The sequence below is a fragment of the Nycticebus coucang genome, chromosome 5 (assembly GCF_027406575.1).
Source record: "Nycticebus coucang isolate mNycCou1 chromosome 5, mNycCou1.pri, whole genome shotgun sequence".
Classification (NCBI taxonomy): Eukaryota; Metazoa; Chordata; class Mammalia; order Primates; family Lorisidae; genus Nycticebus; species Nycticebus coucang.
Window position 1 is genome coordinate 39100235 of NC_069784.1, and position 22865 is coordinate 39123099.

At 47.1% G+C, this 22865-nt stretch overlaps 1 protein-coding gene and 1 long non-coding RNA gene across 2 annotated transcripts in view; one reads left to right on the forward strand and one right to left on the reverse strand.

Annotated features, from left to right (window-relative positions):
* ELAPOR1 (endosome-lysosome associated apoptosis and autophagy regulator 1) overlaps window positions 1-22865 on the forward strand; it is a 91243-nt gene that overhangs the window by 62565 nt on the left and 5813 nt on the right. Inside the window, exons 4-16 of the mRNA XM_053592023.1 lie at window positions 1917-2064; window positions 2542-2622; window positions 3093-3198; window positions 3339-3488; window positions 10065-10153; window positions 13043-13220; window positions 14144-14272; window positions 14637-14727; window positions 17940-18045; window positions 18293-18430; window positions 19332-19595; window positions 20929-21102; window positions 22474-22654. Of these exons, the coding sequence (XP_053447998.1) occupies window positions 1917-2064; window positions 2542-2622; window positions 3093-3198; window positions 3339-3488; window positions 10065-10153; window positions 13043-13220; window positions 14144-14272; window positions 14637-14727; window positions 17940-18045; window positions 18293-18430; window positions 19332-19595; window positions 20929-21102; window positions 22474-22654 (1835 nt within the window). The remainder of the gene's footprint in view (window positions 1-1916; window positions 2065-2541; window positions 2623-3092; window positions 3199-3338; window positions 3489-10064; window positions 10154-13042; window positions 13221-14143; window positions 14273-14636; window positions 14728-17939; window positions 18046-18292; window positions 18431-19331; window positions 19596-20928; window positions 21103-22473; window positions 22655-22865) is intronic.
* LOC128586327 (uncharacterized) lies at window positions 5010-9857 on the reverse strand. The gene is made up of 3 exons (XR_008380218.1): window positions 9700-9857; window positions 8803-8872; window positions 5010-5255 (listed from the first exon to the last, which is right to left on the reverse strand). It is a non-coding gene; the product is annotated as an uncharacterized LOC128586327 (long non-coding RNA).

The following is a 22865-nucleotide window of genomic DNA, read 5'->3' on the forward strand; positions in this document are numbered from 1 at the left end:
GAGGCATAATATGGATGAATTTTACAACCATCATATGGAAGCCTCCTCTGCCCCCCAAAGCAAGTTGCAGAACATGAAATTATAACACCATTTATGTAAAGTTTAAAAACATGCAAAGGACTACTATACAATATATTGTGTAAAGATACATACATATGGAGGGCCACATGGGATGTTGAATGCCAGCTTCAGGAAAGTAGTCACTTGGTGATGGAGAAGGGAGTCTGTTGCAGGAAAGGGGACGAGGTCAGCCAGGGGCACGTAGAGGCTTCTGCTGTGTTCTTTTCTTAAGCAGGGTGGCAGGTAGGTGAGTGATCCTTATGACTTTGTGTGGGTCTTAAATATTTCATAATATACTAAAGATAAAATAGAATGTGGTTATGGATATGAGAAGGGAAGCAAAGAGAGTTAAGGGTACCCAAAGCAGTGCCAGACAGTCAAGGAAGACTTCTTAGATCAAATGTCATTTACTCTAAGAGATGAGTAGGAATCAAATACAGCAGTGATTTTCAACTGGTGTGCCATGGAAGTTTACCTATAGATTCAAGTGTGCAGTGAGATACAAAAAGTTGAAAAGCCCTGAAATAGAGGGAAGGAGGAGGAAGTTTGTTCCAGAAAGAGGGAACAGGGTGGGGGGAGGCCCAGGAGTAAGAGAAATTTGGCAGACGAATTGATAGAAATTCTGTAGGGCTAGGAATTTGTACCCCATCCTAAGGGAAGTCACAGGGGTTTTAAGCGGGGAGTGATGTGGTCAAATTTTTTGTTCTGCAAGATCTCTCCACACACTGGCCACAGTGTACGGAGGGTACAGACAAATCTGGAGGCTAGTTCAGAGACAGTGTGGTGGTGGTGGGCATAGGAAAGGCCCTAGGGTAGGCTGGGTAGAGTTGAGACGTATTTAGCAGACAAAACAGACATGACTTACTCCTTCCCGTAAAAAACCATTTACATGTAGCATCTTCAAGTGAATGTTTCCATGAATTGAAAATTCAGCTGATAAATGAAAAAGAAAGAATAAAATGGACATTTCCAAACAATAGGCAGATTAGATTGGGTGGACTTGGGAGTTCTGAAGAATATGCATGTTTACTTTTTTGTGTGTGTGTGTGATTTTTGGCCAGGGCTGTGTTTGAACCCACCACCTCTGGCATATGGGACCGGCGCCCTACTCCTTGAGCCACAGGCGCCGCCTCCAGAATATGCATGTTTACTGATGGACTTTGTCAGCTTTGGAGTTAGACAGACCTGGGTGTCCGTCTTAGCCCTGCCACTTGCGGGCTGGCTTTGTGAAATTGGGCATGGACTCACTAAGCTTCAGTTTCATCATCTATTATGTGGAAAGAAATAGCACTTCCACTTATTGAGGAAAAGAAATCACGAACTTAAAAAACCTAGGTCAGCCGGGCAGGGTAGCACACTCCTGTAGTCCCGGCTGCTCAGACTCAGGGGGCTGAACTGGGGGGCATCACTTGCACCCAGGAGTTTGGGGCTGCAGTGAGCTATGATTGCACTACTGCATTCCAGCCTGGGTGGCTGAACAAGTCCCCATCTCTAAAATCAATAAACAATTACCTTAAAAGAAAACAAACACCCTGTAGTTCAATACCCAGGCCATAGTAAGCAACCAATAAATGTTTACTCCTCCACCCCAATTCCCTTGCTGTCTGTCTCCTGCGTGGTTCTGTAATGGGGAGGTACACCTGTCTGCTGGCCTCTTGTTGGCTGTACCCCGTGCTCCTGGATCTACTTTACAGCCTCTTTAGTCACTCTTCACTGAACATTTTCAGATCCAAACTTGGATTGTGAATCACAAGTCTGGAATTCCCCAGAGACCCGGCAGAACAGGGGCCTGCACATGGCACAAAGGTTGGTGGGCCATGCTTCTGCCGGTGAACTTGGTTCCCGTTCCCTCACAGGTCTAAGTGGGTCCCCCGGGGCGACTACATCGCCTCCAACACGGATGAATGCACAGCCACGCTGATGTATGCCGTCAACTTAAAGCAGTCCGGCACTGTTAACTTCGAATACTACTACCCAGATTCCAGCATCATCTTTGAGTTTTTTGTAAGACCCTGGCCCAGGGAGAGGGTGGGAGGTAAAGACTCTCTGAGGCTCAGATTTATTTGCAGAAATCAATCACGAGCCTGCTTGGGACATCATGGTTGCTGTTTTCCCTCTGGACAGAAAGAACTGTGGGCAAAATGAGCTGAAGCCTCAGAGGCAAAGAGAAAAGGCCAAAGTCAAGGGAACTTGTGGAGGGAGAATAGAATCTGGGAGATTTCTAGGTGTTTTGTCTGGCTCAGACAAGAAAACAGCACTCCTGAGTCACAAGTTATTTCTTTGATATCAGAGCTCAGACATCTGTGTGTGGCTCTAGCTCCTGCCCTACTTTAAGGCCCACGTGTTCTGAGATCAGTTCCTAAAGGAAATTGACCGCTCTTCTCCCCAAAGAAGGTCTTTTAGGCGGTTTGGTGCAGTGTGGGGTAAGGCACCTGTTTCCTTAGACAGCTGAGGCTCTGATCCCAAACTCCTGTCCTGCAGGTCCAGAACGACCAGTGCCAGCCCAATGCGGATGATTCCAGGTGGATGAAAACCACAGAGAAAGGATGGGAATTCCATAGTGTGAGTATCACACCAGCCTTCTCCTGGAAAGCCCAGAAAAGGGTCCTTTCCTCAGAGAGTGCCTCCTCCCAGTGTGAGCCTCCACCCACCCACTCGCCTTGTCCCTGGAAAGAAGGACTCCGATGTGAGGAGGATGCTACACCTTCCTCTCTCCGCGGGAGTTGATGGAATATGGATGTGTGCCAACTTGTTGCTCCTAAGGCTTGACCCAAAGACCAGCAGCTTTCTAGCTTTAAGGCTAGGTTTCCTGGGGGTGGGGGCTCTTTTTTATAGAACTAAGAAGAATGAGGGAATGCCAGGACCTAAGCTAAGGTGGGAGGAAGGGCAAAGCCGAGCAAGGGGAGGGAGAGGGTCAGAGGAGGCGCTGCCAGGCAGACTATGAAGGGAGGGGTCCCAGCGAGAGGCAACACCAATAGATAAGAGGTATCTGTCTCTGTGATGAACTTCTGCCTCCTGTTTGTGGTTTGTAGGTTGAGTTAAATCGAGGCAATAATGTCCTCTACTGGAGAACCACAGCCTTCTCGGTGTGGTCCAAGGTTTCCAAGCCTGTGCTGGTGAGAAACATCGCCATAACAGGTACTGAGCGCGGGGCTGGATCTCGGGCCTGTGATTGACTTTCTGACCTCTTGACCTTGCAGGGAGGTGGGTGTTGGTCCCCAGGGCCCCCAGTCCCCAGGCTCAATCCTCGCTTTTCTATGCTGTCTTTTTCTCCCCAGGGGTAGCCTACACTTCAGAATGTTTCCCCTGCAAACCTGGCACATACGCAGCCAAGCAGGGCTCCTCTTTCTGCAAACTTTGCCCAGCCAACACTTATTCAAATAAAGGAGAAACTTCTTGCCACCAGTGTGACCCTGACAAATATTCAGGTGATGTTTCCGAGGATGGAGAGAGTTTGGGAGCATGTGCGTATGTGTGGGAAGAACCAACAAATACACAGGGATTAAAACCAGGAAACAGAGCCATCCTTCTGGCTAGGCTGAGGACAATAATTCTTTTTTTTTTTTTTTTTGTAGAGACAGAGTCTCACTTTATGGCCCTCGGTAGAGTGCCGTGGCCTCACACAGCTCACAGCAACCTCCAACTCCTGGGCTTACGCGATTCTCTTGCCTCAGCCTCCCGAGTAGCTGGGACTACAGGCGCCCGCCACAACGCCCGGCTATTTTTTTGTTGTTGCAGTTTGGCCGGGGCTGGGCCTGAACCCGCCACCCTCGGCATATGGGGCCGGCGCCCTACTCACTGAGCCACAGGCGCCGCCCGAGGACAATAATTCTTAAACCCTTCCCTTCTGGGCCCTGGAAGACCCTTGCCAATCCATATTTCCACTAATTACTCTGCAAATAAAAATGAAGTCATTTGGTAAATATTTATTGAGGCTCTCCCATCTGCCAGGCCCCCATCTGCCAGGCCCTATTTTATGTGCTTGGAATACATCTGTGAAGAAAACAGACAAAGGTCCCTATCTTTATGGAGTTTGCATTCCAGTGGGGAGAAGACAGACTACAAAAAATAACAATAAGAAATAGGCCAAGTGTGGTGGCTCATGCCTGTAATCCCAGCACTTTGGGAGGCCAAGGCAGGAGGATCACTTGAGGCTAGGACTTTAAGACCAGCTACCACAATATAGTGAAACCCTATCTCTATACAAAACTAAAACAATTACCTGGGCACAGTGGTGCCCAACTGAGGTCCAGAGGCTGAAGCAGGAGGATTGCTTGAGCTGAGGAGTCGGAGGCTGTGGTGAATTATGATGGTACCCCTTCACTCCAGCCTGGGTGACAGAATGAAACCCTGTCTCTAAAAAATGAATAATTTGGCTTGGCGCCTGCAGTACAGTGGTTATGGGGCCAGCCACAGGCACCGTGGTTGGCGGGTTCCAACCCAGCCTGGGCCAGCTAAACGACAATGACAACTGCAATAGAAAAATAGCAGGGCATTGTGGTGGGCGCCTGTAGTCGCAGCTACTTGGGAGACTGAGGCAAGAGAATCACTTAAGCCCAAGAGTTTGAGATTGCTGTGAGCTGTGACACCACAACACTCTACCCAGGGGACAGAGTGAGACTCTGTCTCAAAAAAAATAAAAAAATAAAAAATAAAAATGAAACCTTATATAAGGTTATAATTATAAACAATAGATATAGTAGACAAAGAGGTATAAATGTATGCATTTTAATTTATAGCAATTATTATCAAGTTTATTTATAATAACCACAAGTTTGCACTGATGAGATGACACAGAAGTTATGATCTTTTTTTTTTTTTTTTGCAGTTTTTGGCCAGGGCTGGGTTTGAACCCAGCACCTCCGGCATATGGGGCCGGCGCCCTACCCCTGTGAGCGACAGCACCACCCAAGTTACAATCTTTTTTATCAACCTCAGAAGCTATTGAATTCAATGCAGGGTTTCTTGGAACACAGTTTGAAAACTGCTACTCTAAGGGACACTGAAGGGACAGCCAGAAGTAGCTTGTTTTTACAATTCTTGGATAGCTTCCTAAAGCATCCCAATTTGATAAACAGAACTTGGTCATTTAAGGGAGCTCTAGGGGGTCTTGAGGCCCTGGTGTGAGATGGGCAGTGCCTCCAGATGGCCCTTTGCTCAGGCAGTTCCATGGGGTCTAATCTTCAAGGCAGGTTCTGTAACAGACAAGAAGGAAGAGAGAATTCCCTCTTTTCTCCTAGAAACACTCATAACTATTTTATTTTTCCTTTCTTACACAGAACCATATGTAAACCTAGCACAAGGCCTCTTCTCAAACAAAACCTTACACAGACACACCCACACCTCACACAGGTGTTATACTATGTGTTTGCTCAGGCAAGACCAGCCAAATTGCTTATTTATACTTTTTCTAAAACAAAAGTCCTATTTATCTACACAGATCTTGCCAAATGAATGTAGTTTTCAATCAGAACCATACTTTTTAGATCTTGGAGGAAGCTTTTATCTATAAGCCTAAGTTCCTATTTTTCCACTTGAATTTCTTCCATGTATTCCTCTTCTCTGTTCTACCTCTATCTGTGGCAGCCTTTGTTAGTCGAAGCCTCTGGTTCCATTTCCAGCCCAGCAGTTGTGCAAGGGTTTCATTGGAGAGGTGGTTCTAGAAAAACTGCCTAGGTGTGTTTTGATCAACTCTATGCAACTGATTTTTTATTCACAGCGCTGTTATGAAAGCATTAGGTTGGCAGTCTGAATTCTTGGAGTTAATTCTCCTTCTGCCACCAATTTCTCAGTCTACTTATTTGAGAAGTGAGTTTTTATTATGAAGAATGTGGTCAACTTGTTAACTACCTCACCAGCTTGGGGTACAAAGAAAATCACATTTCTTAGAGACTAGACTCTACCAGAATTCATGGTCAGTGGGAGGCTGGCAAAATGCAGAGTCTGATGACAGTGTATGATGGAATGAATGTGTGTGAAGGGAGTGAGAGAAGACCCATCCACTTACAAAAATATGCTGAGTGCCTGCCAGGTGCCAATGACAGGGCTTGGTGCTAGGGGTAGAGCTGGTGCCTGCCCTTCAGCTTATGTCAAAAGTGGTTATGGATACACCTGAGTGCAGTAACTCTCCGTGGTGCAGCAGATGCTGGATAGGAGTGCCGGGTGTTGCATGAGTGAAAGAAAAAAAAAAGAGAGAAATGCTTGAACCTCTCTAGGAAAGGAGAAAAAGCTTCACCAGCCGAGGTCTTGAAAGGTGAAAGGGTGAGTTGATGGGGGCAGGTATTTGGGGACAGGAGAAGTGAGCCAAAGCCAAAAGGCTCGGGGACTGTGAGTAACTCACTTTGGAGATGAGGTAGAGGGAAGTAGCATCCGAGGCCAGGAGCAGGCAGGGAACACGTCATGGACCAGCACTTCTGTGCTATTGTAAAAACAAATTGAGATTTGGCCATTGAAGAATTTTAAACTGGACAGTGATATGATCAATCTGGCTGGTGTTTTTGAAAGACCCCTCTGGCTGCCACATGGAGTAGGGAGAGAATGGCTGGAGGCAGAGGTCACAATTGGCATAGATTATATAGGACTTTCAAAATGGCAAAACATTATCTCATTTATTTCTCATGGCATAGTATTGGAGTGATTTTACCATTTACAAGTGAATAAAGAGAAGCCCAGAGCCATTAAGGACTTTGCCAAGAGTTTAAACTGGTGTCTTGAGTTGGGCCTTGTGTTCACTAGGTACTTAATCCCTCAGGGGAAATGTTTTCCTTTGATAAAATGGATCCTAGCGAGAATGTTGTACTCCTGGAGGCAGTGTGAAGATAAGGAAAGAAGAATTAGTAAAACATGGTATCTGTATACCGTGGAGTATTACCAAGCCATCAAAAAGGTGAACTAACACCTTTTGTAACAACCTGGATGGAACTAGAGACCATCCTCCTAGGGGAAGCACCACAAGAATGGAAAACAAACATCATATGTGCTCACTTTAAAACTGGAACTAAATGACCAACCTGCATGTGTACATATGGTAGTAAAATTCTATGGAGATCAAGCAGGCAGAAGTGGGGAGGAGGGGATGAGTAAATTTATACCTAATGGCACAGTGCATGCCGTCTGGGGCATGTACACAATTATAACCTTGCCTCAAATGGTACAAAAGTAATGCATGTGACCAAAACATTTGTACCCCTGTAACATTCTAAAATTAAAAAAAAAAAAAAAAAATGGAGGAGGTAGGTGCAGAAAGAGGAGTTGGAGGCCCTGAGACAAATTTGATCTTCTTACAGTTTTGCTCAGGGCCAGTCCTGCTCAAATCCCTTTCCACTCCCTCAACCAAACATTAGGCTGATCTTTTGAACTTGACTGGTATCCAACTTAAACACCTCAATGAAACCTGAGCTAAGAAAGTGAGGTCTGTCTCAGCTTTTAGGTTAATCATTTATTAAAAAACACTTTAACAGTGGCCAGTGTGTAAACAGCTGGGCCATTTTTGCTAAAACCCAGAACTGGGATGTCAGGCTGAGCAAATATTTGACAAGCAGAGAAAGGGCTTTGCGTGGGATGCATTTTCTAACACAGAGCTTGTACTTTGCCAGACTCAATACACAAGGTCCTGGGAATTGGCACATTTTCATCACCTCTCCCCAGGTTTCTCCTGGCCAAGGCAGTCCAAAGCAGGAGTCCCTGCGTCCCTCCATGCTGAATTCTGCTTGTTAACAAAGTAAATGAGCTGAAAAGACCCCAGCTGTTTCTCAGCCAGTCATTCCCTCTTGCCCAGCCTAATAAGACAGGGACAGAAGAGGTGTGGAGATGTGTAGCTGAGGGGGACTTCCCAGTACCCGCCAGCTACATGGTCATTAGGAGAGACTATGATCTGGGAACTCATGTGGTGCATTGGGAGAAAGAAGGGATCAATTGAGAAATAAGCCCTTAATTGGAAAGAAAGGAAAGAATCTTTTAATCCTTATTAAATCTCCCATGACAGTTCCCAAATAAAAATAATCCCCAAACATGTGTAGTTGTTACTGCTATTTAGTGAGTATCTACTTATAATGTGCCAGGTATGTGATGGTTCCAGCAAGGCAGATAGTATTATTCCTGCTCTACAGATGAGAAGGCTGAGGCTGAGACAGAGATTAACTTGCCTAAAATGACACAGCTACTAAATAATGAAGCAGGATCCAAACCCAAGTTTTATCTAACTTAAAATCTCATTCCCGTAACCCTAGTGCCTGCCAGGTGATATGTCCTGCCAGTAGGACCTTCTTTGTAAGTTGACCACACAGGGGACTAACAAAGTGGTCAACATATTGAAGTGGTCAACATAAGAAACTAGGCCCATTATACTGACATGTGGTACATGTCCGGTCTATAAAAGTTAGCTCAACTTGGGCAGTGCCTGTGGCTCAGTGAGTAGGGTGCCAGGCAAACTATATACTGAGGGTGGCAGCTTTGAACCCGGCCCCAGCCAAACTATGACAAAAAAATAGCCGGGCGTTGTGGCGAGCACCTGTAGTCCCAGCTACTTGGGAGGTTGAGGCAAGAGAATCGCCTAAGCCCAAGAGGTGGAGGTTGCTATGAGCTGTGACGCCATGGCACTCTACCGAGGGTGACAAAGTGAGACTCTTGTCTCTAAAAAAAAAAAAAAAAGCTCAACTTAAGGAGGAGGTTAATGTAGGGAGGTGGTCGGCTATGGAGGTTCTACTATATAGAGAGAAGATCTTATCATTATGAAATGCTTACCTGCAGGTGACACAGTAGTCATATCAGAAGCAGTGGTGGTAGTTCTAATTGTAGAATTGTCATGTGCTCTCTGTAAGGCAATGTTTTTTATTTCAGAGAAGGTCAGTTCCTTGGAAAAATTTTTAAAATTTTATTTATGTGGATTAAACATCTTCAAATTTTCAAAAAGGTTTCTAAATTCAAAAAAGGTGAAATCTATTGTTTTAAAGAGGGATTTATTGAAATAGTTCTTGCCATCTAGAGGTTCACCAGTTAAAGTGGAGCTGTACTAACAGAAACCAGGAGACGGACAATATAGCAAGCAGGATGATATCTGTAGTGAGCAGTTTCCATCAGACAAAGGTCAAGGGTTAAAGATGATGTTATGATGCTTGGGTTAAAGCAGGGGGAAAGACCCTTGGGTCTTAAGTGGAGTCCAAGGAAAGTACAAGGATTTTGTACAGGTTGGTTACATGAAGGAGAAATTTTGGCTGGGTGCAATGGCTCACCCCTGTAATCCTAGCCTCTGGGAGGCTGAGACAGGTGGATTGCTTGAGTTCATGGATTTGAGACCAGCCTGAGCAAGAGTGAGACCCCTATCTCTACTGAAAAAAAAAGTAGGAAAAAATTAGCCAGGCATTGTAGTGGGCGTCTGTAGTCCCAGCTGCTTGGGAGACAGGCAAGAGGATCATTTGAGCCCAAGAATTTGAGGTTAGCGTGAGCTGTGACACCACGGCACTCTACCAAGGGCAACAGAGTGAGACTCTATCTCAAAAAAAAAAAAGAGAGAGAGAGAGAAATTTCAAAAATAGAAGACCTTCATAGACCTTCATGTTAGCCATATGTTAAGAGAACATTCAAAGAAAGGCTTGCAATAAAAGTATAAAAGCAATATCCTAAGGAGTAGAAAATCCACACCTACAGTCAGGAGACTAAGGCACCTGGCAGATGGCAGGTTTCCAGGAAGTTGGCTTGGTGGTGGCTACCCTGCAAGAAGCCATTTGCACGCCCACCCCTCCTTGCTGGTCTGTTGGCCCAGCCACTTCTCCATACCCTGTCCCACAGTGTAAGGTCAGTGTCTTCACATCCACACTCAGGAGAGGTGAAAAGGATATTTGAGCAGGGTTTTGGGAGCTGGAAAGAATGCCACTGGGGCAAGGGGCAGGTTGGGCATGTGGTAATGTATCCCAGGGGCTTGGGAGTCCCGGGGTGATGAACAAGTGGTCAAGAGCCCAGCTTTCTCATGTGACTTCAAGTATTTTTTTCTTGCTTCGGCAATTTAGAAAAAGGATCCTCCTCTTGCAAAGTGCGCCCAGCCTGCACAGACAAAGACTATTTCTACACACACACAGCCTGTGATGCCAACGGAGAGGTGGGTAATGAGGTCACGGAGCCCCTCGGCCCCAGATGGACTGTCTCCAGTTCCCTGGGCTTTACCGCTGTCCAGCAGTCATAGAAGCCAGCCCCAGATAAAACCCCACAGACCTTTCAGGTTACCCCAGGGCTAGTCAGGGGGCAAAAGGAGATGGCTTCATTCATTTTCAGGTCAGAAACTGTTTTGCCACATTTGTTTCACTGCTTATTCACATGTGCTCTGTTTTTTAAAAAAGATTCATTTTCTTTTGCTTGCTTTCCTGGATTTGTTCAGCCCCTCTGGGCACTGCCTGCCTGTCCAGGCACACTTATTTCCTCCCGCTGGTCCAACTTGTCCCTCAGCACTGCTGTTGTGGGTTGGCAAGGGGAATCAATTCCTACGTCCTGGCTCACAAGAGTGGCCTGACTTGTTTCGTTCCCCCTTGTCTCTTTCCCCCAGGCTTTCTGCCTCCGAAAAGAGCTTTCCTTCCTAGTCTGCACTGTCACTGACAAGTACCTGCTGGGTGCTGAGTGGCTGTCAGACCCCTTGCCGCAGGCTGGGGACTCAGGTGTGACTGGGACGGCTCCTGCCCTCAGGGAGCCGCAGTCCTGTGTGGGAGGCTGAGCAAGGAGAGAGGAGCCTGAGTGAGGCAGAGATGAACAGGGACCTGGGGGAGCCCAGAAGAGGCGTGACCGGCGCTGGGCCCAGAGAAGGCCGCTCGGAGGAGGCCATTTGTTCTTTTTGACAGTCAACAACTACTTACTGAGCAGCTACCCTGTGTGGGCACTGTGCTGAGCACTGCATAGCTATCAGTTCACAAAACCAGGGCACACCCAGCTCTCGTGGAGCGTAATTCTGAGGGAGCAGAGAGGACGATGACAGACACCAAATGGATGTGTGGAATGGTAACAAGTGGTAGGAAGGTAAAAAAGAAAACAGGAGAAGGAGATAGAGAATGATGGAAGGTGAGGATGCTGTTCTAGAAAGGAAGAGGACGGCCTCTCTGAGCAGACCCCTGGATGAGAAGAGGGAGGAACCATGGGGATGTGCAGGCAGGGGACACAGAGGGAGCAGAGGAGGCAGCTGTCCACCCGGTGAGTTCAAGGAGCAATGATGAGCCAGGCTGGGCTCACAGGCACAGGACAGAGATCTGTCTTGGGTTAGGCGCTCTGGATGAACTGTCTGTGTCCCTAAACAAGAGGCTCTCCAGGAGAAAGAATGAACAGGAAGGAATTCTGCATTCAGCACTAAGCATAATACTTGGCTATTAGGAGGCATAAATGTTTGCTGGCTGGGCGGCTGGCTGAATTATCTCTTGGCTAATTAAGCATGGACTAACGTCTGGTCCTCAGCAGTGCTTATTTGCCATCACAGTCTCTGACCACCACCTTCCTCCCTCTCTTTGGAGCATCCTTCCCTTCCCTCGCAAAGAGAGAATGGCTGTGTGTCTTGTCAGTTGCATCTTAGACTCGCTTCCATAGTGTCCAATGTTCTGTATGACCTTGTGAAACCGATCTTCATTTTCTTGGTCTCAGTTGACTTACTAATAAGATGGGCACAATTAATCCTGCTCCTCTTCTCCCGCCTATTCATAGCATGTGACCAAATATGACTGACTTTCCTCCTTTCCACGCTCTTACCCACCAGGCACAGACCAAAGGCCCTTTAGATCTATAAGGTTTGTTCTGCTGCTTGCCAGCCTGGGCATCCGCCTTGGCCTGACCACCCCTGGGCCTCTAGATGCTGGGTCGGGCCATAGGCCATGTTCCCACCTTGTAGCACAGCCAAAGCCCAGGTCAGAGGAGGTGCGCTGCAGCGTGTGGGTTAAGGGGCGGTGTGCAGTCACCAGCAGCACCCTCCAGGTCTCCAGCTTTGTGCTTCGTGTCCACTGGTTCTGCTCAGTCTACTGATTCCAGTCTGTCCTCTGAACCTTATTTTAAAATGAACTGACGCACCTGGAGCTGGTGCCTGCAACTGATCTTCTGACCTTTGCTGTGCCTTTCTGGTTTCTTGGGGACCAAGATGGCCCACGCATTGGGGTTGCTGAATGTGCTGATCCAGGAGACGACCCAAGAGGAGGGCTGAGCTGAGCAGGGGGAGGCATCAGTGTGGTCTCTCCCTAAGAGCCTCTCATTTCCCCGCCCAAATAAAGGAACGGAGGCCTTACTCGTTCTTTTCACACGTACGGTACGCTGCACAGACTTTTCGTCATCCCCTCAGTGCAGTCCGTAAAGGCGCCTTTTTGCCTCTGACTTGGTCTGACAGACATACAGGAAGAACAGAACTGTCCAACCTCACCCCTGACTCACCGGGGTCTCCTGCAGGTCACTTCCCCTTCCCCTCCTGTACCCAGTGCAGGAGCCACATCTCGTGTGTCTCTGAGACACCAGGTCTGGCCTGGCATGCACATGTATTAGGCTTTCTATAAATGTTTCCCGAGTAAACTACAAGAGCAAAGAATTGGACCACCTGGGAAAAAAATTGGGACATCTTAGCCTCCTCCTCTTTCCCCCGAAGTTATGTAAGCTGCCTCCATAGTTTGCCTTTTCGTATTCTGTGATTTTCACCACCTGCTTTTCCTGTGACCTTGGTGGTAATAAGACTCGACATTGGAATCAGAGCTTTCTCTGAAGACAACTGGCCCCATCCCCTCTCCACAGAGTCCTCATTAGGTGTATCCCTCTTCATCCAGGCAACATTCACGTGGCAGGTCGTTGAGCACAACCAATAACTTAGGCTTGGTGCTTGGGATCTATCAGTGACCAACACCAAGTTCCCCACCTGGGGTGGGGCTCTCATCTGGCCCAGAATCCCACCTCAAACCCCTAGCCCCCATCCTCAAGTTAGAGTCCTGAAGATGGGTTAAATCCCACACAGGCTGAGCTGTGCTTAATCCGTTTTCTGCAGACGCAGCTCATGTACAAATGGGCCATGCCAAAAATCTGTGGCGAGGAACTTGAGGGGGCAGTGAAGCTACCTGCCTCTGGCGTGAAGACCCGATGTCCACCCTGCAACCCAGGCTTCTTCAAAACCAACAATAGCACCTGCGAGCCCTGCCCGTATGGGTCCTACTCCAACGGCTCCGGTAACCTCCTCACCATACTGTTCCCGTGTCACATCCATCCCCACATCAACCATGGGGATGGGCCATATGGGCACTCAGAGTGGCTGGTGGGAGGTGGACTCTGCTTTTCCAAGGGAGGCAGAAAGACCAGGCCATCTCTGAGGACTGAGTTTAGGAGGAGAGATGGTCTGCCTGTAGGTCAGAGTTAGACTTGGGAACTACTCTCCTGCCTCTTAGTTCCAGCAGCAAATGTGACTCAGGTCTGAAGATACCCAAGCCTCACAACAGAGTCTCGCAGCATGTAGTGGAGATGCTCTCTAGGTTGAAGGGGCTGGGGAGATCAGCTTGAGCTATGCTGCCTTGGAGGGACTTCTGTATCTATTAATAGTAATGTGGCAATAATATGAACTACATGTATCGGACTAAAAGGTACATTTGAGGGTTTTTTTTTGTTTTTTCTGAGACAGAGTCTCAAGCTGTCACCCGCAGTAGAGTGCTGTGGCATCACAGCTCACAGCAACCTCCAACTCTTGGACTCAAGAAATTCTCTTGACTCAGCCTTCCAAGTAGCTGTGACTACAGGTGCCTGCCACAATGCTTGGCTATTTTTTTTTTTGCAGCTGTCATTGTTGTTTAGCTGGGTTCGAACCTGCCAGCTTTGGTGTATGTGGCTGGCACCGTAACCACTGTGCTATGAACGCTGAGCCCATGCATTTAAGTTTTGAAATGAAAATTTTGGTGGGCAAGTAGTGTTGTTGGCATATTGGAATGAAGGCTCAGTGTTTACCTCATGAGTTAGTGAAACAGGCTGTCAGAATGTTTTCGAGTCAACTTGATAGATCCTGTGCAACAGCACTCAGTAGCACCCTCGGGCTGCAGGGCAACAGCTTCTATCACGGTGGCTGCAGCCTTCCTGCTGAATTCCTGGATCTGTGCGTCCCCAGATTGTACCCACTGCCCAGCTGGGACTGAACCTGCCGTGGGATTTGAATACAAGTGGTGGAACACACTGCCCACAAACATGGAAACCACCGTTCTCAGTGGGATCAACTTCGAGTACAAGGGCATGACAGGTAACTGCCTCTCGCCTTACCATGAGCTCCCTGCACTCCCACTGTTCTCCCAACTTCTCATTTCTTCCTAATAGTGATATCTGAGAAAAATAAGCTAATTATCTGGTGCATTCCCTTGAAAGTTGTACTCTTCATGGACGTATCATCTGACACAACTTTCAGATGCAAGATTAGAGCTAGAAATAACAAGCATGCGTCCCAAAGGTCTTGCTCTGAGACCTTCAGTCTTTGACCAAAGTAACATAGTTTGCGCCCGGTGGTAGTTCTGGAGGCCTCCAAGGGTGGGGTGCCATATCTCTTTTTCAGGGTGTCATGTGGGTGCACATTTGCACCAGGGCATTAACTCTCCCCTCTCCTTTTCCAGGCTGGGAGGTGGCTGGTGATCACATTTATACAGCTGTTGGAGCCTCAGACAATGACTTCATGATTCTCACTCTGGTTGTGCCAGGATTTAGGTGAGGACTACAAGACCAAGGAGAAATCTAGGCCACCTTGGGCGTACCCGAATCCCCTGCACTATGGAATGTTGTAGAGGAGAGGGCTTCGGGAACTGAATTTCCTTTCAGTGTCAGAGGGCACAGTGTAGTTAGGCCAAGTGGGCATGAAAGCTCACGCATTTTCTCTCAGCCTATCAACTAGCCACCTGATACTCAAATTCTTCCTTAAATTAAAAACAAAACAAAACAGGGTGGCGCCTGTGGCTCAGCGAGTAGGGCGCCGGACCGAGGGTGGCAGGTTCAAACCCGGCCCCGGCCAAACTTCAACAACAACAAAAAATAGCCGGATGTTGTGCCAGGCACCTGTAATCCCAGCTACTCGGGAGGCTGAGGCAAGAGAATCGCCTAAGCCCAAGAGCTAGAGGTTGCTGTGAGCTGTGATGTCACAGCACTCTACCGGGGGTGACACAGTGAGACTCTGTCTCAAAAAAAAACAAAGCAAAACAAAACAAAAGAAAACTTAACAAAAATAGGCCCCAAATAGCCCATAGACCATCCGTCTTTATTTGGGACAAGAAGATTGGGAGGGATTGTTCGTATTTTTTTATTTGTCTTTATATCCCAAGAGGACCTAAGACAACAAATAATTTGTTTGTCACTTAAAAAAAGTTACTCCTGGCAGTGTGGGATGGTGGAAAAGTACACTGGACTGAAAGACAGGTACTTGAACTCTGCCACTTACTGGCTTTGTGAACTTGAGGATATCATTTTACCTCTACAGGCTTTAGGCCCCTTATCTATAAAACAAGCCTCTGATTTAGGATTATCTGAGGTTAAGATGATTCTTCCAGCTCATTGGCTACCACAACTATGCAGAGAAGGGCTGGGAACTGGAGGGCCTTAGACTTTAAGCAAATGGCTAAAACCAAAAGAGAAGCCATGAGTGGATTTCAAAAGCCAAAGTGAACTCTTCTGCCCATGTGTGCTTTGGAGATGAGGGGGAACCACTGAACAGGCTGCCCTATTGCCAGTTTGACTTCTCCATTCCCTCCCCTGGGGTCTCTGCTTTCTACCCCTGGGATGGTGTTGCTCAGTTTCCCTTTCCTTAACCCACATCACCAGGAGCTGACCAGATACATCCCATGTATGCAAGGTGAGCAAATTTTTTAGGCTTTTTTGGAGTAACATTTAAAAGGCACTTTTCAATTAGGAAATCTGATTACTGTAGTAAAGTGCTGCCTCGCTCTCCACCCTCCATCCCACTTGGCCTGGCTCTCTCTTGCCCAAAAGTTGGAACAACCTGAGAACTTTGTTGAAGATACCACAAATCCTGCTCATTTCACCCAGGCAGAGCTCCCACTGTGCTGGAGAATGAGAGGCTGAGTAAATGTAGGCAATCTATACCTTAGGATAGCAGTGCTTCTCAGACTTTAAGACATAAATCACTTGGGAATTGTGTTAACATGCAGGTTCTGATTCACTGGCGGGGTGGGGGAGGGGAGTCTGAGGTTCTGCGATTTTATTAAACTCCTAAAGATGGTCATGCTGCTAGTCTACAGACCATACTCAGCTTGAAGCTATATAGTTTTTTTGTTTTGTTTTGTTTTGTTGTTGTTGTCGTTTTGACACAGAGTCTCACTCTGTTGCCCTGGATAGAGCGCCATGGCGTCACAGTTCACAGCAACCACAAACTCTTGGCCTTAAAACATCCTCTTGCTTCAGCCTCCTGAGTAGCTGTGACTACAGGCGCCCACTATGACGCCTGGCTAGTTTTTCTATTTCTGGTAGAGACAGGGGGTCTTGTCTTGCTCAGGCTGGTCTTGAACTCCTGAGCTCAAGCAATCCACTCACCTCAGCCTCCCAGAGTGCTAGGATTATAGGTGAGAGCCACCCAACCTGGCTTTTTTTTTTTTTTTTTTTTTGAGATAGTGTTACTTTATCAACCTCAGTAGAGAGCCATGGCATAGCTCACAGCAACCTCAAACTCTTGGGCTCAAGGAATCCCCAAGTAGCTGGGACTATAGGCACCTGCCACAATGCCTGGCTATTTTTAGAGACAGGGTCTCACTCTTGCTCAGGCTGGTCTCGAACTCATGAGCTCAAGCAATCCATCCGGCTTGGCCTCCCAGAGTGCTAGGATTACAGGCATGAATCACCGCACGCGGCCTTTATTTATTTATTTTGAGACAAGGTCTTACTACCTTACCCAGGTGGATCTTGAACTTCTGACTCAAGTGATCATCCTACCTCAGCCTCCTGAGTAGCTAGGACTATATAGGCACACACACAACCCCTGGGTGTGAGGTTATATTCCATTTTATAAAGCACTTCCACATATGTATATCTGTATACAGATGCCTTGGGATCTTACCACAATGATGGGAGGTCAGCAAATAAAGACATATCATCACCTCCATTTTTTGTTCTTCGAGAGAGTTTCACTCTGTTGCCCAGGCTAGAGTGCTGTGGTGTCAGCCTAGCTCACAGCAACCTTAAACTAGTATTCAAACAATCCTCCTGCCTCAGCCTCCTGAATAGTTGGGACTATAAGCATCTGCCACAATACCCACCTAATTTTCCTATTTTTAGTAGAGACAGGGTCTTGCTCTTTCTCATGCTGGTCTTGAACTCTTGATCTCAAAAGATCTTCCCTCCTTAGCCTCCCAGAGTGCTAGGATTACAGACAGGAGCCACTGTGCCCAGCCATTACCTGTATTTTACAGATGAGAAAATTACGGCTTGGCTAGGTCAAAGTCACACAGCTGGGAGGATAAAACTGAACTTAGTCCATACTCTCCAGAGTGCAAATAACCTGATCCCATCCCCAAGTAGACCCTTTGCAGCTGTCTGGGTTCTTCAGTAAGCACCTCTTGACCTCTAGGACTGACTTTTCTTTTTTCTTTCTTTCTTTTTTTTTTTTTTTTTGAGGCAGAGTCTCATTATGTTGCCCTCAGTAGAGTGCTGTAGCATCACAGCTCACAGCAACTTCAAACTCTTGGGCTTAAGTGATTCTCTTGCCTCAATCTCCCGAATGGCTTGGGACTATAGGCACCTGCCACAACACCCGGCTGTTTTTTTGTTTTGTTTTGTTTTGTTTTTAATTGTAGTTGTCATTGTTTAGCAGGCTGGGCCGGGCTCAAACCCACAAGCCCCGGTGTATGTGGCTGGTCCCGTAACTACTGAGCTAGGGATGCAGAGCCTGGGACTGACTTTTCATTTCTCCCCCATAGACCTCCACAGTCGGTGATGGCAGACACAGAGAATAAAGAAGTGGCCAGAATCACATTTGTCTTTGAGACCATCTGTTCTGTGAACTGTGAGCTCTACTTCATGGTGGTATGTTTTTCTTTGCCGGTTATGGGGCTTCCAGGGAGGCTAGGTCCCATCTGTCCCACTGGTGCATCAACATAACTCAAGTCCACCTATAGTGATTCCACTGAGGAAAGGCCTGAGCTGACCCTCAGGGACTTTACAGTTTACCATGGGTCCGACCACCTGTGATCGCCCCTGGGATGGCAGCAGTACGGGCACCCACTCCCCCTCCAGCTGTCACACTTTCTTCACTTGTCTGTCCTGGGGTCAGGGTGTGAATTCTAGGACCAACACTCCCGTGGAGACGTGGAAAGGTTCCAAAGGCAAACAGTCCTATACCTACATTGTTGAGGAGAACGCTACCATGAGCTTCACCTGGGCCTTCCAGAGGACCACATTTCGTGAGGCAGTAAGTTCTTCCCCTTCCTCAGACCCCTGACTCCCAGAGAAGACCCTTTGAACCCAGGAGGATGTCTGGCATTATCCTAAGTTCTGAGGTTCAGAATCTCAAAGAATCAGGCAGGAAAGGGCCTGAGCCAGCCCTCTGAGGATCACGCAGCCTTAGCCAGCGACTTCCCGGGAAGATGCCAATGCAGTTGCTTTAAGTGGCCTGTCTGCCCTTGTAGCCCCTGCCCCAAAGGGCATGTGCAGGTCCAGATCTGTTGTTGTTTTCAATGATCATAACTCGGGTTTTATTTCTTAACTCAAAGTAATACAGGTTTATTGCAGAAAACTCAAAGAAAAGAAATAGGCAAAAAGAAGAAATAAAGTCAGCCAGAGATATCCTACTACCCAGAGATAACACAATTAATGTCTAGAGTATCTCCTAGTCTTTGTTTCCCTACAAATACTTGTGTGTGTGTGTGTCTTTTACAAGGAAAAGAGCTGTTTTTTCCATATAACCGTAGCTACTGCATACTTCCCTTATGGTACTTAACATTTTACTACATCATTTAAAATGGCTCAATCTTGTTTTAAAATGACGCAGAATGTAAGTAAAGAGCCACTGTTAAGTGAGTAAAAAGAGTAGGATGCTTCTAATGTTTTTCTTGAGTATTGTAGGATAAAAGATTAAAAAGTCCTTGCTTGGGAGACTGAAATGGGAGAATCGCTTGAGGCTAGCAATTTGAAGCTATAGTGTGCTATGATTGTGCCTGTGACTAGCCACTGTACTCCAGCCTGGGCAACATAGCAAGATCCTATCTTTCAAAACAAAAGAAAAGAAAGAACTACTTTGCTATTTCCAGAGGCCTCAATTGTTGTTGACATTTTGGCCTTCACTCTCTCCCCTCTTGTTCCCTTGTCTCCAGGGCAGGAAGTATACCAACGATGTTGCCAAGATCTACTCTATCAATGTCACCAATGTCCTGGACGGGGTGGCCTCCTACTGCCGTCCCTGTGCCCTAGAAGCCTCTGACATGGGCTCCTCCTGCACCTCTTGTCCTGCTGGTTACTACATTGACCGAGATTCAGGAACCTGCCACTCCTGTCCCCCTAACACAATCCTGAGAGCCCACCAGCCTTATGGTGTCCAGGCCTGTGTGTCCTGCGGTACAGGGACCAAGAACAACAAGGTGCCAGAAGTTTGTCATGCATCCTAAACTTGACCCTCCAGGTGGATGGGTCCTGGATGGGGTTCTTGAGTGCTGATCTCAAAGCGTGTGCCTCTGGCATACTCCCAGCTTGGAGTTCTGGAGGATACCCATCTAGGCTATGACTCTGGGTGGCAATTCAGGGTTCCAAGATTTAGTCATGGACTAGTCCCATTTTCAGTTGATGGGTAAGGGAAACCGATGTCTGGTCTAGAAGGTTATTTGGCATCTGTGCAGAGATCTGAAGGGAAGGAATAGCAGGGCCTGTGGCTTGAATTTAACCTAGTTCAATCCAGCCTGTTCTCAAGGGAATTTGCTCCCACTTCTTTGGGAAGGTAACCAAACCTTTGCTGGGACACTTGGTTAATTGGCATTGCTGTCTTTCATCCCAGTGGCTTCTCAAGTTGACAGGTATAAAGACTCCTTTCTAAAGTGGAAAAACAGTGCTGTTGCCTCCATCTACTTTCTGCCTCTGAGGAAGTACATGTGACTAAAAGCTCTTCGGTATTCACTGATGCTTTCAAATGAATTTGTATTTTACTGATCTCAACCACATGCACATACATTTCTGTAAGGCTTTATTTATTTTTACATTTTTATTTTATATATTTTTTCCAGTCGGCTGAAGTCTAGATAGAATGTAAGGCATTATTTATATGTGCTCTGCAAATGTTGCTCAGTTCAGTTCTACAAGTTCAAGGATTCTGCAGATCCCGGGCGACCTCTTTTGGGCACCCTGGACTTTTGCCACAATCTTCTTCCCCTGGAGCGCCCCCTGCTGCAATGGGAGGGAATGACATTTGTATAAGGCTGCTACTGAACGGGGATCCTGAAACAGAGCAAGAAATCGGTTTATAGGAAGTAAAACCCCCTCTGGAGATCAATTTCCTATAGAGAACCTGAGAAAGAGGGAGCAGTGTTCAGGGGGTGAGGGGGAAAGACACACAGTTTCTCTTCTGCCATCCTGGGCACCCTTCTTTGGGTTAGTATTCATTTGTCTTCTGCTTGGAAGTAAGAAGGTTATCCTGGGTCTTGAGAGGCACAGGGACAGGGCTATAGAATTTGACTGAACTATCTACTGGAAAAAACAGATTTGGGTTTGTACATCACATATGTGCTAATAATTGAATGCAAAATGGACATGAATTCCACTAGTGCTGCTACATTGCTTTTTGTGCTGACCCCTAATCCTTTATTTCTCTTCTTTCACCTCATCTGGGCTGGAGCAGGCTGGGGAGGAGACTGTTACTTTCTCCTACAGCCTCTCAAGGCCCTGCCTACCCAACTGACCTGACACTGTCTCTCCCCTCCCCAGATCCACTCTCTGTGCTACAACGATTGTACCTTCACACGCAACACCCCGGCTAGGACTTTCAACTACAACTTCTCCGCTTTGGCAAATACTGTCACTCTGACTGGAGGGTCAAGCTTCACTTCCAAAGGGTTGAAATATTTCCATCACTTTACTTTCAGTCTCTGCGGAAACCAGGTAAGATACGCAGTCTGACAGTGACGTAATTGAGAAGGGAAGCCAGTAGGTTAGAGGCCAGAGACAGACACAGGATAGAACCAGAGATTAATCAGATAGCAGAGGATTCTGGAGGTTAAAAGGTGTTTAAATGTTTATAAATCTCCCTGAAAACTTTTCCCCAAAAGGCCAAATGTGCAAATAAATTTCTCTGATTTCAGCTGACCCACGCCTGTAGTTCCAGCTATTCAGGAGGCTAAGGTGGGAGGATCACATGAAGCCAGGAGTTTGAGAACGGCCTGGGCAACATAGTAAGACCCAGCCACAAAAATAAATGTCACTGGTTTGGGGATTGGACATATATTTCAGTTTCTGTCTAAGAAACTGATTAGGATAAGGAAGGCCCTTTAACTGGTGGGCTGATAGGTTAGAATTCTAAATCAGTTGCCACCATTACAATCCAGCTTATGTAGGGGCTCTCAGGTGAAACAAACTCCAAGGAAACAAACAAACAAAAAAAACTGGGGACCCTGGGCCAGAGTTCCAAAGCCTAGGGCATCTACACCTTATTTTTGGCTTTAAAAAAAAATGTACATCTTGGGCAGCGTCTATGGCTCAAAGGGGTAGGGCACCGTCCCCATATGCCAAAGGTGGTGGTTCAAACCCAGCCCCGGCCAAAAAGTGAAAGAAAAAAATAATTTTTACATCTTGTGCTAGGCACCTGTAGCTTAGCAGGTAGGGTGCCAGCCACATACGCCAGAGCTGGCAGGTTCGAATCCAGCCCGGGCCTGCCAAACAAGAATGACAACTACAACCAAAAAATAGCCAGGTGTTGTGGCGGGTGCCTGTAGTCCCAGCTACCTGGGAGGCTGAGGCAAAAGAATCACTTAAGCTCGAGAGTTGGAGGTTGCTGTGAGCTGTGATGCCACAGCACTTTACCCAGGGCAACAGCTTGAGACTCTGTCTCAAAAAAAAGGGTGGCACCTGTAGCTCAAGTGGCTAAGGCCAGCCACATACACCAGAGCTGGCAGGTTTGAATCCAGCTTGGGCCTGCCAAACAATGACAACTACAACCAAAAAATAACCGGGCATTATGGCGGGCACCTGTAGTCCCAGTTACTCGGGAGGCTGAGGCAAGAGAATCACTGTGCTGTGACATCACACTCTACCAAGGGCGATAGCTTGAGGTTCTGTCTCAAAAAAATAAAAATAAAAACAATTTACATCTTGTCGTTAGATCTGAGATGAATCATTGCACTGCAACATATTGTTGGAAGGCCAAAACGTTAGATGTGAAAAAAAAAACTTTCCCTGTGCTCTTTTGGGAATTCCTCTGTGACTATGCACTTCTCACTTCTTTCTCCTCACATCCCACACCCTTCCTCCCACCAGGGTAAGAAGATGTCTGTGTGCACTGACAATGTCACTGACCTCCGGATTCCTGAGGGTGAGTCAGGGTTCTCCAAATCCATCGTATCCTACGTCTGCCAGGCAGTCTTCATCCCCCCGGAGGTGACAGGCTACAAGGCTGGGGTATCCTCACAGCCTGTCAGCCTGGCTGACCGACTGATTGGTGAGTACCTTCGCTGCTCCAGCTTTGTTTGAGTGAGTGTGCGTGTGTGCGAGCGTGCATGTCTGTGCGGGAGAGAATGAAGCTACCAGGCTTGGGAGAAAAGGCATCCTGTGAGGGGCCTGACCTCCTGACCCCAACTTTCTATTCCGTCCTCTGTGCCGTGTGTCCCGGGGGCCTCTGACAAACCTTTGTTCACCCTTTCATGAGCCAC